The following is a 14,171-nucleotide window of genomic DNA, read 5'->3' as shown; positions in this document are numbered from 1 at the left end:
TGCGAGTATGTTTTCAGACTTTTGACGCTAAATTAAGAGTTTCTGTTCCTTTTTCAAGTTCCAAGAATTATGTCTTTCCTGCCCTCTACCCAACTTGGAAGATAGAGACCGTGGGAACAAGTGTCTTTACAAACTGCATTCGTTATCTGGCGGTTTATTTGGTGTGTTCGGGAAGACATCTGTATCCATGGCTCTTGTTTCTATAATTCTGTCCAAGCATCTAGGTTTTTTTTTTTCTTTCTGGAACCTGCCTGCAAGACAGTATTGTGAAGTAGACCTGGCAAGGCTGGGGTTTGCAAGTCTCTGGACTTGACCCTGTCGGTGAGTGCCCTCCTCCTAGAGTAGCCAATCCTTGAACAGGAAAAGGAAGAGAAGGGGTAGGAAACGGGGCCTGGTGCGGTTGACTGAAGTGACTTAAGTTGTAGAGTCTACAGCAGCATCCTGCCCTTCTCTTCTGTGCTGGAAGACAGCTTCTGCCACACGCTCATCCGTCTCACTTGTGCCTGGAAAGACACTGGTGCTAATTTTAGACAGAGACCGGGATGCGCAAAAACTGTAAGAAACAAATTTTGAGGCCCGACTAGCTGCTGTTCTTAATCCAAACCACACAATTGTCCCTGAGTGAATTGCTTTCAGAGACAATGGCTTGTAATGGGCAGACATACGCCACTTCATAAGAAAGCACGGGATCTTCTAGGTGAGAAATAACTAGAAGTCTGAGTGAGTCAGGCAGGCTGCTCTTAGACCCTTCAGGTCAACCCTCTCTGATCGATGACCTCCCCCCACCACTTTCAGAGCAAAAAGCAGAGACTTCTCAAGTTGCTAATCTGCCTCAAGGCTTTTCCCTTATAACTTCCTCTTACCGAGTTTATTGAAGTGAGGACATCAAACTACCCCTCCAAATCACTCAGGGGTTAAATGTGAGGATTCATTCCTAAGCTCCTTCCCTCCATCCAGACTCTGCTTCACAAGATGAAAATCTCATTGGGGGTCACTTTCAGAGCAGTGGGTCCTAACACAGTCTACCCTAAGGCACTTTTTCAAACCTCCATTGTAAAGCACTACCTGGAAGACTGGAATCTATAGCTTGCGACTGCTGGTGTTCTTCCAACTTTTTTAATTCTGCATTTAAGTGCAATGTTTGAGTGGAGTCAGGGTCATGTTACGTACTGCTTGTGTGTCCTCTCACCACCAGCCACCCTAACTCATGGAATAGAAAAATATCTTCCACTCTAACTGGTAATGTGAGCATGCCTTTGACGGGTGGCCGTCACTTCCGACCTAATGGAATTGTTAGCCAGCTGTAGCTACCACCATTCGGAAGGCTGCTGTGCTCCCCACGGGGCCACCAACAGTCCGCTTGAGAAGCTGCACACCTGTCATTTGGGAATGTGGGTCAGGAGAAGCCCAAGCTGAGTTTTCAGAAAAGCAAGAAATTGGAATTTGTTCAAAGTGCCCCTCTCTAGTTTTTTTAATATTGAGAACTAATGCAAATTCAAGGCTGGGAAAACCAGGCAAAATGCTTTCAACCCAGACACTGCCGTCCAGCTGCTGCAGGAGGAAGCCTTACCTGCAGCCGAGGCAGCCTTGCGGTGTAAACACCGGATTTTCTTTACCTTCTTGCTGTGGCCGAGCTACCCTGATAGTTTACTGTGTCCCTGTGTTCCTTCAAGTCATTCTGCAAGTGTCGGCTCTAGCTGCCTGTCAGACTAACCAGTCCTCAGCCTCGTCAGAAAGGGCAGCTTTGAACCAATTCCCTTCTTCCCGAAATCTGATGTGGCGGTCTGGAAGTAGACCCCAAGGTGGTGTGTTTAAGCTCCATGAGGCTTGTCTTTAAAAAAAAAAAAAAATTATTATTTTATTTTACATATATGACTACACTGTCACTGTCTTCAGGCACTCCAGAAGAGGGCATCAGATCTCGTTACAGATGGTCATGAGCTACCATGTGGGTGCTGGGAATTGAACCCAGGACCTCTGGAAGAACAGTCACTGTTCTTAACCACTGAGCATCTCTCTGGCCTGAGGCTCAAGTCTTAAAGCCATTATCGTAGATACTAGAAGGTTGTTTGGGGCCCTTTCCAGTTAGCAGTATGAGGAACTACTTCTAGTGATACTAGTTTTAGGCTTTCCTCTCTGATCTCCACCCTCTGTGCAATCAGAGAAAGGCCCGCACTGCTGCTTCAGTCCATTCAGTGCTCAGGACAGTAAACGACTGGGGGAGTTTCCAGCAGCTTTTATTAGCACAGCCTAGAAAAGGTCTGGAAGACATTTCTAAGCAAACACCAACCCAGCAAAAGTAGTCATGGTATGTCTAACACACCACGGAGCCAGCCGGAAGGCTGAAGGTCCTGAAACAAACACAGCCTGGTCACAAAGTGCCTCCAAAATCCCCAGGTAAGCAAGTCCTGCTGCTCAGGTAAGCCTGGAAGGCGGAACAGTCCTGGAAGCACTCCTCATGGGGGATGAGCAGGAAGGCAGGCGACACTGAGGGCTCAGGCTGACTCTCCACTCCCCACTGTAGCAGCAATGCTGTGTCTCTACTCCACTCTGGGTCTGAGATAGTTCCACACAGGAGACGCTGTGTCAGAGGACATGGTCATCAGGATGGTAGAGCTCGCTCATCAGGCGGTAGATGTAGGATGGTGCGTTCCCACCAATGTTGGAAATGAAGAGGGTAATGAGGTCGGGGGGCACGTAGTCAAACACAGGACAGTGGACACTAACCTTCTCCAGAATGTCTCCTGCAAGACAGTCACATGTTAGAGGTAAACTGAGGATCCAGCTCTAACGACGCCGGGTACTCAAGTTCACACAGGCATGCTAGACAGTTGTGGCAGAGCTCAAACTGTGAGAGGTGGCCAGGACTCGTGAGTCCCATACTAACGCTTTCGAGTGGCTGAGTAGGGTCGACGGCCAGTATGAGGACACCCAGAGACGCTGCCTCAAACCAGAACAACTACAAGAGTAAAACCAACCTCTCTCGTGTCTTTTCATAGCACTTAAAATTCAGACCTGGGTCTGGAGCAGCGACTCACTGGCTAAGGTACTAGTCGTTCTTTCAGAGGACCTGGGTTTGATTTCTACCACCACACAACAGCTCACAACCAGCTGTAACTGTAGATCCAATGGATCCAATGTCCCTTTCCAACTCTGAAGAAACCAACCATGCATGTGGTACACGGACAGACATGCAGATGAAACACCCATACATATTAAAAAAAAAGCCGGGCGGTGGTGGCGCACGCCTTTAATCCCAGCACTTGGGAGGCAGAGGCAGGTGGATTTCTGAGTTCGAGGCCAGCCTGGACTACAGAGTGAGTTCCAGGACAGCCAGGGCTACACAGAGAAACCCTGTCTTGAAAAACCAAAAAAAAAAAAAAAAAAAAAGTTGGGCTTTTTAAATTCAAATTCAAGATAGCAACCTTAAAGGTCCATCCACTCCTTCACCAACCACACTAAGCATACTTTGACCCACTCTCCCCTGTGCTCAGAACAGTCCAGCCACATGACCAACTTTCCCCAGCTGGCTAAACACACACATTTCATGCCCTGCAGTCCCTGGAAAGCTTTCCCAAATCCTCACACAGAGCCCACTCATTAGGACTCCAGCAATGCCGTCTGATCAGGACCTGTCTCGAGTGTTAGGTAAGGCCTGTCACCACCCCCTTTTCTCCCTAACACACCCAGGACCCCACACTTTCCTGCCCACAGTCTACAGCATATGTCTGTGGAAAGGGGGCTTTACTGCCTCTTTATTCCCTGCACCACAAGCAGCGAGGCAGAACAGGCATTTCTCCTTCCCTTTAGTTTTCTGAGACAGTGGCTCATCGCAGCTCTGCCTGGCCTGGAATTCACTATAGAGATGGACTAGGATGGTCTCGAATTGTGATGACCTCAGCTCCCTGCTAAGTGCAGGGATTATGAGCGCCACCACAGCTGGCTTCAAAACTATTTAAATAAAAGCATGTTATTCAACTTCTAAGAAGAATCAGGACAACATACACAGTGCTCTGTCCTTACAAGGTGTGTGCTGACCAGGCCATGGCTCACTGAATAGAGCTGCTGCCTGCAGATGAGGCCTGAGAAGCACGCCTCCTTCCCACCCCTCCCTCAAAACATGGGCAGTTAGGCTACAGGTGAGTTTGCAAGCACAAGTATTTCAGATCTTGCTGCTTTGAGTGGCCAAGTCACCAAAACGACTCCTTACAGCAACTGAAAATGGTCTACACAAGAAGTAATGGGGACACACACACACACACACACACACACACACACACACACACCTTCTGTGAAAGGAAGGACTTCTTCAGGAGCCACAAACTTGTGAAATGAATCTTCTTCACTGGGGAACTAGAAAAAAAGCAAAAAGCATTTTAAAAAGGGATTCAGCAATTTTGTTGGATGCCTTGCTGTTGCTGTGTGGACAGAAATGAACAGCCCACACAGGATTTATATATAACTGTGTAAAGCAGCATGTTCACAGAAGTTAAAGGTGGAACTAACTCACTAACTCAGTACCCACCGATAAATACACGGTTAGGGGCCTAGAGAGATGCACAATGGTGAAGAGCAATTATTGTTCTTATTGTTCTTGCAAAGAACCTGGGTTTGATTCCTAGCATCCACGTGACAGTTCATAACCATCTATCTATAACTCACGGAATGCAAGGCCCTCTTCTGACCTCCTTGGGCACTAGGGCATGCACATAGTGCATGCAAAATAAAATATACTTTAAAAAAAATCTAAATAGCTGGGAGGTGGTGGCACACATCTTTAATCCCACCACTCAGGAGGCAGAAGCAGGTGGATCTCTGTGAGTTTGAGACCGGCCTGGTCTACAAAGAGAGTTCCAGGACAGCCAGGGCTACACAGAGAAACCGTGTATCAAACAAATAAGCAAACAAACAAACAGAAAGCCTAAATAAATGGGTAATTAAACTGTGGTATGACTATGCAGATGTAGATTGTTCCCATACAAAGTTTTTGTCACTGTCAAATGACTATTCACTTAACAACTGCTGATATTCAAGCCCCATAAGACAAGCCCTGGAATAATGTGCACCCCCCCAACCCTCCACCCCCCAAAAAGGGATTCTATGATCTTAGTTTCAACATGCTTGGCATTTCCAGAAGTGTTGGGGCAATGGAGAATAGTGACAATTAGACATACAGGGCCTTTCTCTGTCCATGTTATCCTGATGTTATCTGTGATGGATTCTAACTACTGATTCTGCTCTTGCCTCAAAACATCTACGGCTCCTTTGGCTAAAGGATCTAATCCATTGAGCAAGGAACAGATTGAAAGGAAAAGCTGGAACAAGCTGAAGGCCAGAGTTGAAGCCTGCACATCTGCTCTCTTCTGTGCTGGTTACCAGCTAGAGCAGAGCTGCCGCACCTGAGGAGAGAGCTTGAACATGGGCGCACACACGATGAGAGGCGTGGAATGGTGTTTCGCTGCCAGGGCCAGAGTGTGCGTTCCCGCCACTGCCCTAAGGGAACCGTTGGCCAGGATAGTCTTCGTACCAATGATCACCTTTGGGAGGAGAAAAATCATGAGCTCCTTGGGGTAGAGACCTAACCGGGCCTTTGGCTGGATGTTCAGGCCTGTATCTTAGCACCTGCAGGGCTCACAGGCAGCAGAGGGCAAGAGAGCTTCCCATGCTTAGGGTTAGAAAGTTCTAGTTCTGACAAACATAGCATGGCACAGGAAGCTGCAACACCTGGTTTTTTCCCAGTCTTTCCTGGAAATCATGCACTGCACCTCTCGGGAACCTAGGCCTGATCACTTACCATCCATCCACCCTTGCCCTGCTCCTTGAGCAAACGTGGGAACCACAGCAAATTCCCACCAGCTAGCTAGCACTCTTAGCTCAGTTCCACTTCATTCTTTTCAATACTTTAGCCACACTGAGAGACTACTAGTGAGGATCTGAGATGCAGGTGAGGAGGGATAAGGCCAGCTAACTGACTACAGGGCCTAAGTACCCGCTTTCAAATGGAGCTAAAAACCTTCTTCTCTCACCGTGGACCTCATGAGACAAGAAAAAGAAATGAGTATTCCAGAATCAGTGAGTCCAGAGCCACCCACCTTGTTAACTCTTGACATAACAGCAAAAATGGCCGCATCGGTCATGACAGTTGTCTCGATACCTTCTTTGGACAAATTGACAGCCATTTTATGACCCTGAAACAAGAGGGAAAGTGATACAGTACAAGAGCTGACAAATGGAAGACTCTGAAATCTAGTTTCCAGGATAACCCATCTCTCTGTGGTACACAGTGTGGCAAGTCATAGGGACGCTAATAAAGTGAGTTCGGAACAGCTGCGAAACTGGAAATACCACTGCTTATGTAATACAAGTATGGCTAGCAAGACAGCTCTCAGCTCCTTCTTTTATAGCATCTGACATCCTTGTGTGTTTCTTGAGACCTGTTATTTACTTAAGGACTGAGTGAGATCAAATCAAATACCAGTCATACCCAAGGCACTATGCCCTACTGACCCTAAAAAAAACAGTGTTTCAGCTGGGCGGTGGTGGCGCACGCCTTTAATCCTAGCACTTAGGAGGTGAATGCAGGAGGATTTCTGAGTTCGAGGCCAGCCTGGTCTACAGAGTGAGTTCTAGGACAGCCAGGGCTACACAGAGAAACACTGTCTCAAAAAACCAAAAAAAAAAAGCAAACCAGTGTTTCATTTCCTAGGACCAGTAATTTACACAACTTTCTTAAACTACCATTTAAATGTATCTATAGCAACTTGAAAATCCTTACCAAGGTTTTGTTTCAGGTGTGTTTTGGTGTGTATGTGTGTCTTTTGTTTGTTTAGAGGCAGGTCCTCACTATTGAGCCCTTGCTTGCCTAGAATTCATTCTGTAGACCAGGCCAAGTTGTCGTCACACGCATGGAGATCCACCTGCCTCTGCCTCCCCAAGGCTGAGACTAAAGGCCCATGCTGCCAGCATGCCTGGCATGACTGACTGTTCCCTTTCTTGCTTTCCTCCTCCTCCTCCTTTTTTTCCCTTTTCTTTCTTTCTTCTTCTTCTTCTTTTTTTTTTTTTTTTTTTTTTTTGAACAGGGTCTTTCTGTAGCCTTGGCTGTTCTTACAACTCATTATATAGGTCAGGCTGGCTTTGAACTCACATAGACCCACCTGCTTCTATCTCCCTAGGGCTGTGAATAAAAGTGTGGGCTATCATATCCGGTATGATTTACTTTCTTAATGACTCAAAGTCAAGCTACTCAATTCACAGTTGGCTCAGACTTGTCTCTCCTTTCTTCACCCCTTCTTAGGGGCTCTAGCAGCCCCTCTTACCCCTGCTCCCCTTCTTCACCCCTTCTCAGCAACTCTAGCAGCCCCTCTTACCTGGCAGAAAGGAGCACACTCTGCAACGATGACATGGAACTTCCTCTTCCGAGCTGCCTCTTTAAGGAAGGCCTCAACTGTTCTAGAGAAGCCAATGGTCATGATCACCTCATTGGAGTGTATGTGCTCCAGAGCCTGGGCTGCAATGTTCTCCATCGTGCCCTCTGCAAGAACAGGTTTGCAAGGGAATGTAAAAATGGCATGCTTTACCCCAGACAGGCAGGGCAATGGCTCACAAAGGGAAGCCTGCCTTTATACACTGCCCGCCTGGCTTCACAGGCTTAACAGGCTCAAAGTGCAACATTCCAAGCTCTTTAGCATCACTCCTGGGGTCCTGGGCTTGCACTCCTCAGCCTGACCCACTTCCCAGCAACACTCCTACTCACTGGGCACCACTGCCACTAAACTAGCGCCATACAACTGTTCTAGAAGATACTTAAGGCCGGAATCAATCTGGGAAACCCTGAAATGCTAACCAAAAAGAAATCTTCCCCTAACAGAACTCTTCTTCCAAAAGGTGGCCACAACACCTCCATGGGTAGTGGTGGGGACAACAGAAAAACAAGAAACCCAGAGTAGCTTGGAAGTGGCAGTTTGGAGCACAGTGGCACCTAGTTTGGTTTTTGTAAATTTTACATCTTTATTTTTATTGCCTCATGTGTGCCTGGTCCTTGTGGAGGTCAGAAGATGGCATCAGATCCTCTGGAATAGGAGTTACAGGCGGCTTATGAGGATGCTAGGAACTAAACCTGGGGACTTTACAAGAGCAACCAGTGCTCTTAAATCGCTGAGCTATCCATCTTCCCAGCCCCAGTACCCAGTGTTAATCTCTGAAGAACAGACTGCAACAAAAATCTGCATGTAAGGATAGAGGCGGTATGCATATAACTTCTAGAAAGGGATGGGTATGATGGCTTAGTGTGTAAATGTGCTAGATGGTCAAACCTGGAAACCTGAGCTCTATTCCTAGAATTCACTCAAAGGTGGATAGACAAGCTTTACAAAGTTGCCCTCTGACCTCCACACACTCACCCGCACACACACACAATATGGTACTACGCGCACACACACACACACACACACACACACACACAATATGGTACTATTCCACTGAGCTACATCCCCAGCAAGTTCATTTGCTATAAAATAAAATGACTTGCCCTAAAAGAAATCTCCTGCTTACTGTACTGTTAAAGAGTGGGTCTGTCTTGAAAGATGCAGTTGCTATAGGCCTGGTGTTTTCCTTCCATTCCTACCAGATGATGTTCAAACCAAAAGACAGGTAATCTTGCCTATCCCTGTCAATAAGCAATTTCTGGGGGGTGGGGGGGTTGTTTCACTTGCCTGCGCCCTATCTTGTCCACTTAATGATCAGACTTCTTACCCAGTTCCACGAGCAGCTCATTAATCGCCTCAATGATGTTGCCCTTAAGTGGAGCATAATGGAAGCTGAAATCCTCGCTCAGGCCTCCGGATGTCAAGAGTTTGTGCAGGGACTCCTGCTGATCGCTCTCGTCACTGCGCCCGTGCAGTCTAAGGAGGCAACAAGACCCAAAGAGGGATGATCATGGAGGCAACCGGAGCAGCTCTGCCACAACAGAGGCTTCAAGATGATAGGACACAGGGTTTAACAACAAAAAAGTCAGCACCCCTTGGTCTCCCACCAAGAGCCCACCCAAGCTGTGAGTCTGACCTGCCATACTCCTCCCGTATGATCTTGAGGACTCTCCGCACCATGTTTCCCACGGTGGTCTCGGAGGGCTGCGCGGCCGTCATCCTCATGCCCTCTCTGCGGATCAAATCCATTAGGTCCCCTGAAACCCAAGAGAGACCAGGTGAACAGGGTAGGCGCGTGGTGAGAATGAATATCAGCCTCAGGAAGAGAACGAGGATGAAAAGAGTGGGGCTGGGGCTGCCGCACCCGCGTTGTTCCAGTGGTGGTCGGTGATAAGCCGGCGCAGCAGCCCCAGGGTCTCCCGAGCCATGTCCTCCGAGCTGCGCTGCCCGCCACCTCGCTTCAGAGCCTCCACGAAGCTCTCGATCCTCTCGGACAACTCCGAGCCCTTCGCCGTGGCACCCGGCATCTCTACTCCAGTCCCCGGACTTGCAGAAGCTTCAATTGCCAGACCACAGTTTCACTTCCGGGGCGAGAGAGGTCGACTTCCGCTCCGTGAAGCGTAATTGAATTTGAGACGTTTTAAGCCCGCCCCTCCCTCTGCTAAAGCCAATCAGAAACGTGGGACAGAGGTGCTGGGCGCGCTGCCGGGAAGTGACGGCTGGAAGGGTTCTCTCGGGAGTCTGCGCGCCGAGCCCGGAGGCCCCGAGGACGCTGGCCAGTCTGGTTGCTATGGGAATAGCGAGCGGCTCTCCTGCCCTGCGACCAGCAGAAGTTGCTTTCCTCTTTCTGGCTCCGCAGCCTGTTGCTTGGCAGACGCCGTGAGCGCGCGTCCAGGGCTCGGGACGCTCAGAAAAGTGCTGCTATAACGCGTGATGAACATGTTGCGCACCTTTTCCGATGGGTTCCATTCCCCACCAACTTCCTCTATCTTTTCCCTGCTCGGTGCAAGGAATTGAACATAGGATCTCACAGGTGCTAGGCAAGTGGTACCACCATTGCTATAGTATCTATTCCTAGGTCTTGCATTGTTGTTTGCCTTTGTATATCCTTGGCTTCGAAAGCGCTAAGGAATGTCACTAATGAAAGGGATTCAAAGTAGAAGCTAATAGAACACCAAAAATGTTGTCCTCCAATTTGGAGGCCTGCGAGTACATACAACGTAATAAGACATTCCCTTGACCCGAAGCTTACTAGGTATTGAGTGCTGTGTTCTTACTGTCATACAGCTAAATGAGGTAGGTTCCCTTACCTCAGCTTCACAAATTGAGAAAGAGAGTCACAATAGTTAAGCAGTTAGGAAGGTAAAAGGGCTGTGCTTAGAATCCAGGCTCCCGTGAACCCAAACATAATTAGAATCTCTTACTTATTTAAGATAAACTTTTCAAAAGTGAATCTTCCAGATTTTTAAGACTTTCCTTACAGCTGAAAAAAAAATTGTTTTCAGAGGAATTATTAGATCGGTATCAAAATCATGTAAAGATAGTACAGGAAAACTGTACCTGTCATTAGCAAAAACAAAAAAATCCTGCAATAAATTGTTAGAACAATAGAATACAGCGATACATTAAAAAGAGTAAATATGTGCTGGGCAGTGGTGGCGCACACCTTTAATCCCAGCACTTGGAGAGGCAGAGGTGGATTTCTGAGTTTGAGGCCAGCCTGGTCTACAGAGTAAGTTCCAGGACAGCCAAGGCTATACAGAGAAACCCTGTCTTGAAAAACAACAACAACAAAAAAAAGAGTAAATATTTTTGATCTCTAAATAGCATATTGTTTAATTTGCTGAGTCCTAGCTCACCTGTCCCTTCACCGTCAGAGCCAACTCCACCGTATTGCCCAGGCGAGGTGCAGGGCCAGCTCTCCTAAGTGCTATAGCCAGTGAGCCGGCAGGGCTAGCTCTCCCCGACTCATGACTCCGGGATCAGCTCTCCTGGCTATTGCAGGTGGCAAGGGGGAAGAGAGAGGGCATCACACCAGTATCCATACCACCTCACCCCAGACAAGGATCAAAGGGGCCAGCTCTCCCACACTCTGTCCTTCTGGGACAGCTCACCTGTGCCCCTCCACCAGGACCAGCTCTACTGTGCTGCTCAGAGGTGAGGTGCAGGGCTCGCTTGCTCAGGTGCTCTAGTGGACAAGGGACAGGGCTAGCTCACCCACTCTCATGACCTCAAGGCCAGTCCTCCAGACTGCCTCAGATGGTGAAGGGGCAGGGGGAGAGGCCATCTCTCCAGCACCCATACCACCTCATGGCTGGGTAACCCAAAAACCCCTCAACCAGGACCAACCTTACTGTGATGTCCAGATGAGGTGCGGGCCCAGCTCAGCCACTCTGATGACCCTAGAGTCAGCTTTCCCGACTGTCTTAGGTGGCAAGGGGTGAGTGGGCAGGGGGCATCTCCCCCTTGCCCAGGTCACCTCACAGCAGAGAAGTGGCAGGGCCATCTAGCAATGTTTAGCAATGTTTTACATGCTTACCAACACATGGTATTACCAAACATCTCTGTAGAAAGAAAACATAAAGAAGATCCTTCCGGATTGTTTTAATTTGCGTTTTCCTGCTTGCCAGTGATGCTTATATTTGCCCACACTTATCAGCCTTCATTTTGCTCATTACTATAGCTTGCATAGGGTTGAAGTGTGTTCCTCAAAAGTTCATTTGCTGAAGTTTTGGTCTTTTAGTGTGATAATTTTGGGAAGTGGTGAGCCCTGGGAGGAAGGAGTGTGGTGTCTGGAGGATGATACCCAAGGTTGCCACGTGCACGTGAACACATCGGCTTCCACGTGCACATGAACACATCGGCTTCCACGTGCACATGAACACATCAGCTTCCACGTGCATGTGAACACATCAGCTTCCACATGCATGTGAACACATCAGCTTCCACGTGCATGTGAACACATCAGCTTCCACGTGCACATGAACACATTGGCTTCCACATGCACATGAACACATCGGCTTCCACGTGCAGGTGAACTCATTGGCTTCCACATGCAGGTGAACACACCCACATGCATCCATTCAGAGAAAGCCATGACTGGGGAGGAATGTTGCCTACATTACCTTTTTAAATTTATTTTTAAATTCTGTGTATGGGTGTTTTGTCTGTATTTGTAGAGCAGGCTGAGTCCCTGTGACAGATGTGTAGACTTGCCAGGCGGTGGTGGCACACACCTTTAATCCCAGCGCTTGGGAGGCAGAGGCAGGCGGATTTCTGAGTTGGAGGCCAGCCTGGTCTACAGAGCGAGTTCCAGGACAGCCAAGGCTACACAGAGAAACCCTGTCTCGAAAAACCAAAAAAAAAAAAAAAAAAAAAAAAAAAAAAAAAAAAAACAAGAAAGGAATGTCAGAGCCCAATGTCCTTGACAGTTGTGAGCTGCCAGGTGGATGCTGGGAGTCAAACCCAATGCTCTGAAAGAGCTGTCATGTTCTTTATTGGAGACACAACTACATATCTGTCCTAGTGGCTCACCAGCTACACATCTGTCCCAGTGACTCATCATGCTACACACATTTATGTTCTGTGCCTTTTAAAATATATATTTTGTAACTTTAAAAATGTTTACTCTAAGCTGGGCGTGGTGACATGCCTTTAATCCTAGCACTTGGGCGGCTGAGGTAGGCGGATTTCTGAGTTCAAGGCCAGCCTGGTCTACAAAGTGAGTTCCAGGACAGCCAGGGCTACACAGAGAAACCCTGTCTCGAAAAACAAAACAAAAACAAAACAAAACAAAATGTTCACTCTATCTTCCTTACAAGAAAACTTAAAAACTAATGTGAGAAATAAAGCGTTTTTTGGGGGCTTGGATTAAACCCAAGTGCTGAGACCTGCACACAAGACAGCTCAGTGGGCTGAAGCACATGCTGCTGCTTTGCAGACCCCAGGGTCAATTCTCAGAACCCACACTGTGGCACACAGCTACCTGAAGCCCTACAGAAATGGAGATATATACCATAATCATGGATAGGAAACTTTAGTACTTTAAATATATCTAATTTCCCAAGTGTATTCTTCTAATCGAAACCCCAATGAAGGCAAAAATAAATAAATAAATAAATATAAATCATAAGTTGTTTCTAAGATATCCAAGGATGAGAAAGGGGCCAAAACTAGTCATGATACTCTAAGTGACAAGATGTAGACAAGCAATTCTTCCCTACTAAAAAACAAGACTTGTTTCTTTCTTTCTTCTTTCTTTCTTTTTTTTTTTTTTCGAGACAGGGTTTCTCTGTGTAGCCCTGGCTGTCCTGGAACTCACTCTGTAGACCAGGCTGGCCTCGAACTCAGAAATCTGCCTGCCTCTGCCTCCCAAGCGCTGGGATTAAAGGCGTGTGTCACCACCGCCCAGCTTAGGGGAGGATTTCTTAAGTCACGGGGAAGCCGAGGCCTGTATGGGGTTGTTAATTTGGTCAGTGTTACACATCAGAGTTAGCTCCAGCTGTCAGTGGGACACAACCTGGAGCCTCCTGGGAAGAAGGAATCTCAGTTAAGAAATTGCTTACATTAGATCGGCCTGTGGCCACATCTGTGAGGCATTTTCCTGAGCTGGCTCTGTAGAGCAGGCTGGCCTCAAACTCACAGAGATCCGCCCGCGTCTGCCTCCCAAGTGCCAGGACTAAAGGCACGCTTGAGCACACCCAGCTTCATTTCTTAATAGCTGATGCAGGAGAGCCCAGCCCACTTGGGGCAGTGCCATCCATAGGCAAGTAGGCATACATAAAAGAGGAGCTGAACAATACAGAGGAAGCACTCCAACAAGCAGCAGTCATCCATGGTTCCCGCCTGAGCTTCCGCTTCACACCTTGCTGTATGTCTTGAGTTTGTTTTTGTTTTGGACACTGTGGAGCCCTGACTGTCCTGGAACTCATGATGTATTTCAGGCTGGCCTCGAACTCAAAAACCTGCCTGCCTCTGTCTTCCAAGTGCTGGGATTAAAGGCGTGCGCCACCACTGCCCGGCTCCATGTATGATTTTTAAATGGAGCTTTCTTGTCATTTTCAGCCTAAAGTGCCTAGTGTTATCTTTTTCTGTTGCCTTTGTGGGATCTCTTTATACGCTAAGGATATGGCACAAGAATCATCACAATGCTGTGTGGGAGCTTTGCCTCTGTTCTGTGTTGTTCAGAGAGTATTACACACACCTTTCGATGGAATAATTTTGAAAGACATCAAAAGAATTTCCAAT

The 14,171-nt window shown here is 47.7% G+C and overlaps 1 protein-coding gene across 2 annotated transcripts; it reads right to left on the bottom strand.

Annotated features, from left to right (window-relative positions):
• Nucleotides 1-2,220: 2,220 nt before the first annotated feature.
• Nucleotides 2,221-9,530, bottom strand: Eif2b2 (eukaryotic translation initiation factor 2B subunit beta). Of its 2 annotated transcripts, XM_031356870.1 has the most exons (9): nucleotides 9,289-9,530; nucleotides 9,061-9,181; nucleotides 8,752-8,900; nucleotides 7,368-7,531; nucleotides 6,093-6,188; nucleotides 5,400-5,537; nucleotides 4,287-4,353; nucleotides 2,728-2,744; nucleotides 2,221-2,581 (listed from the first exon to the last, which is right to left on the bottom strand). In XM_031356870.1, exons 1-9 carry the CDS (start codon nucleotides 9,449-9,451, stop codon nucleotides 2,372-2,374), a joined length of 1,125 nt encoding a protein of 374 aa, XP_031212730.1. In that variant the 5' UTR covers nucleotides 9,452-9,530; the 3' UTR covers nucleotides 2,221-2,371. The 2 variants fall into 2 exon arrangements, with proteins under 2 accessions (XP_031212730.1, XP_031212731.1); XM_031356871.1 differs by having other exon boundaries at nucleotides 2,221-2,744; nucleotides 9,289-9,528.
• Nucleotides 9,531-14,171: the final 4,641 nt, after the last annotated feature.

The sequence above is a fragment of the Mastomys coucha genome, unplaced genomic scaffold (genome assembly GCF_008632895.1).
Source record: "Mastomys coucha isolate ucsf_1 unplaced genomic scaffold, UCSF_Mcou_1 pScaffold6, whole genome shotgun sequence".
NCBI classification, from domain to species: domain Eukaryota; kingdom Metazoa; phylum Chordata; class Mammalia; order Rodentia; family Muridae; genus Mastomys; species Mastomys coucha.
The sequence above is the reverse complement of the archived record's forward strand: the minus strand, read 5'-3'. Positions and strand labels throughout refer to the sequence as shown.

Excerpts from the sequence above, each read along its gene's own strand:
- Eif2b2 (XM_031356870.1), bottom strand. The coding sequence starts at position 9,451 with ATGCCGGGTGCCACGGCGAAGGGCTCGGAGTTGTCCGAGAGGATCGAG. Across the intron at positions 9,182-9,288 it reads CCACCACTGGAACAACGCGG|GGGACCTAATGGATTTGATC; the intron begins GTGCGGCAGCCC and ends CTTGGGTTTCAG. Across the intron at positions 5,538-6,092 it reads TTATGTCAAGAGTTAACAAG|GTGATCATTGGTACGAAGAC; the intron begins GTGGGTGGCTCT and ends CTCCTCCCAAAG.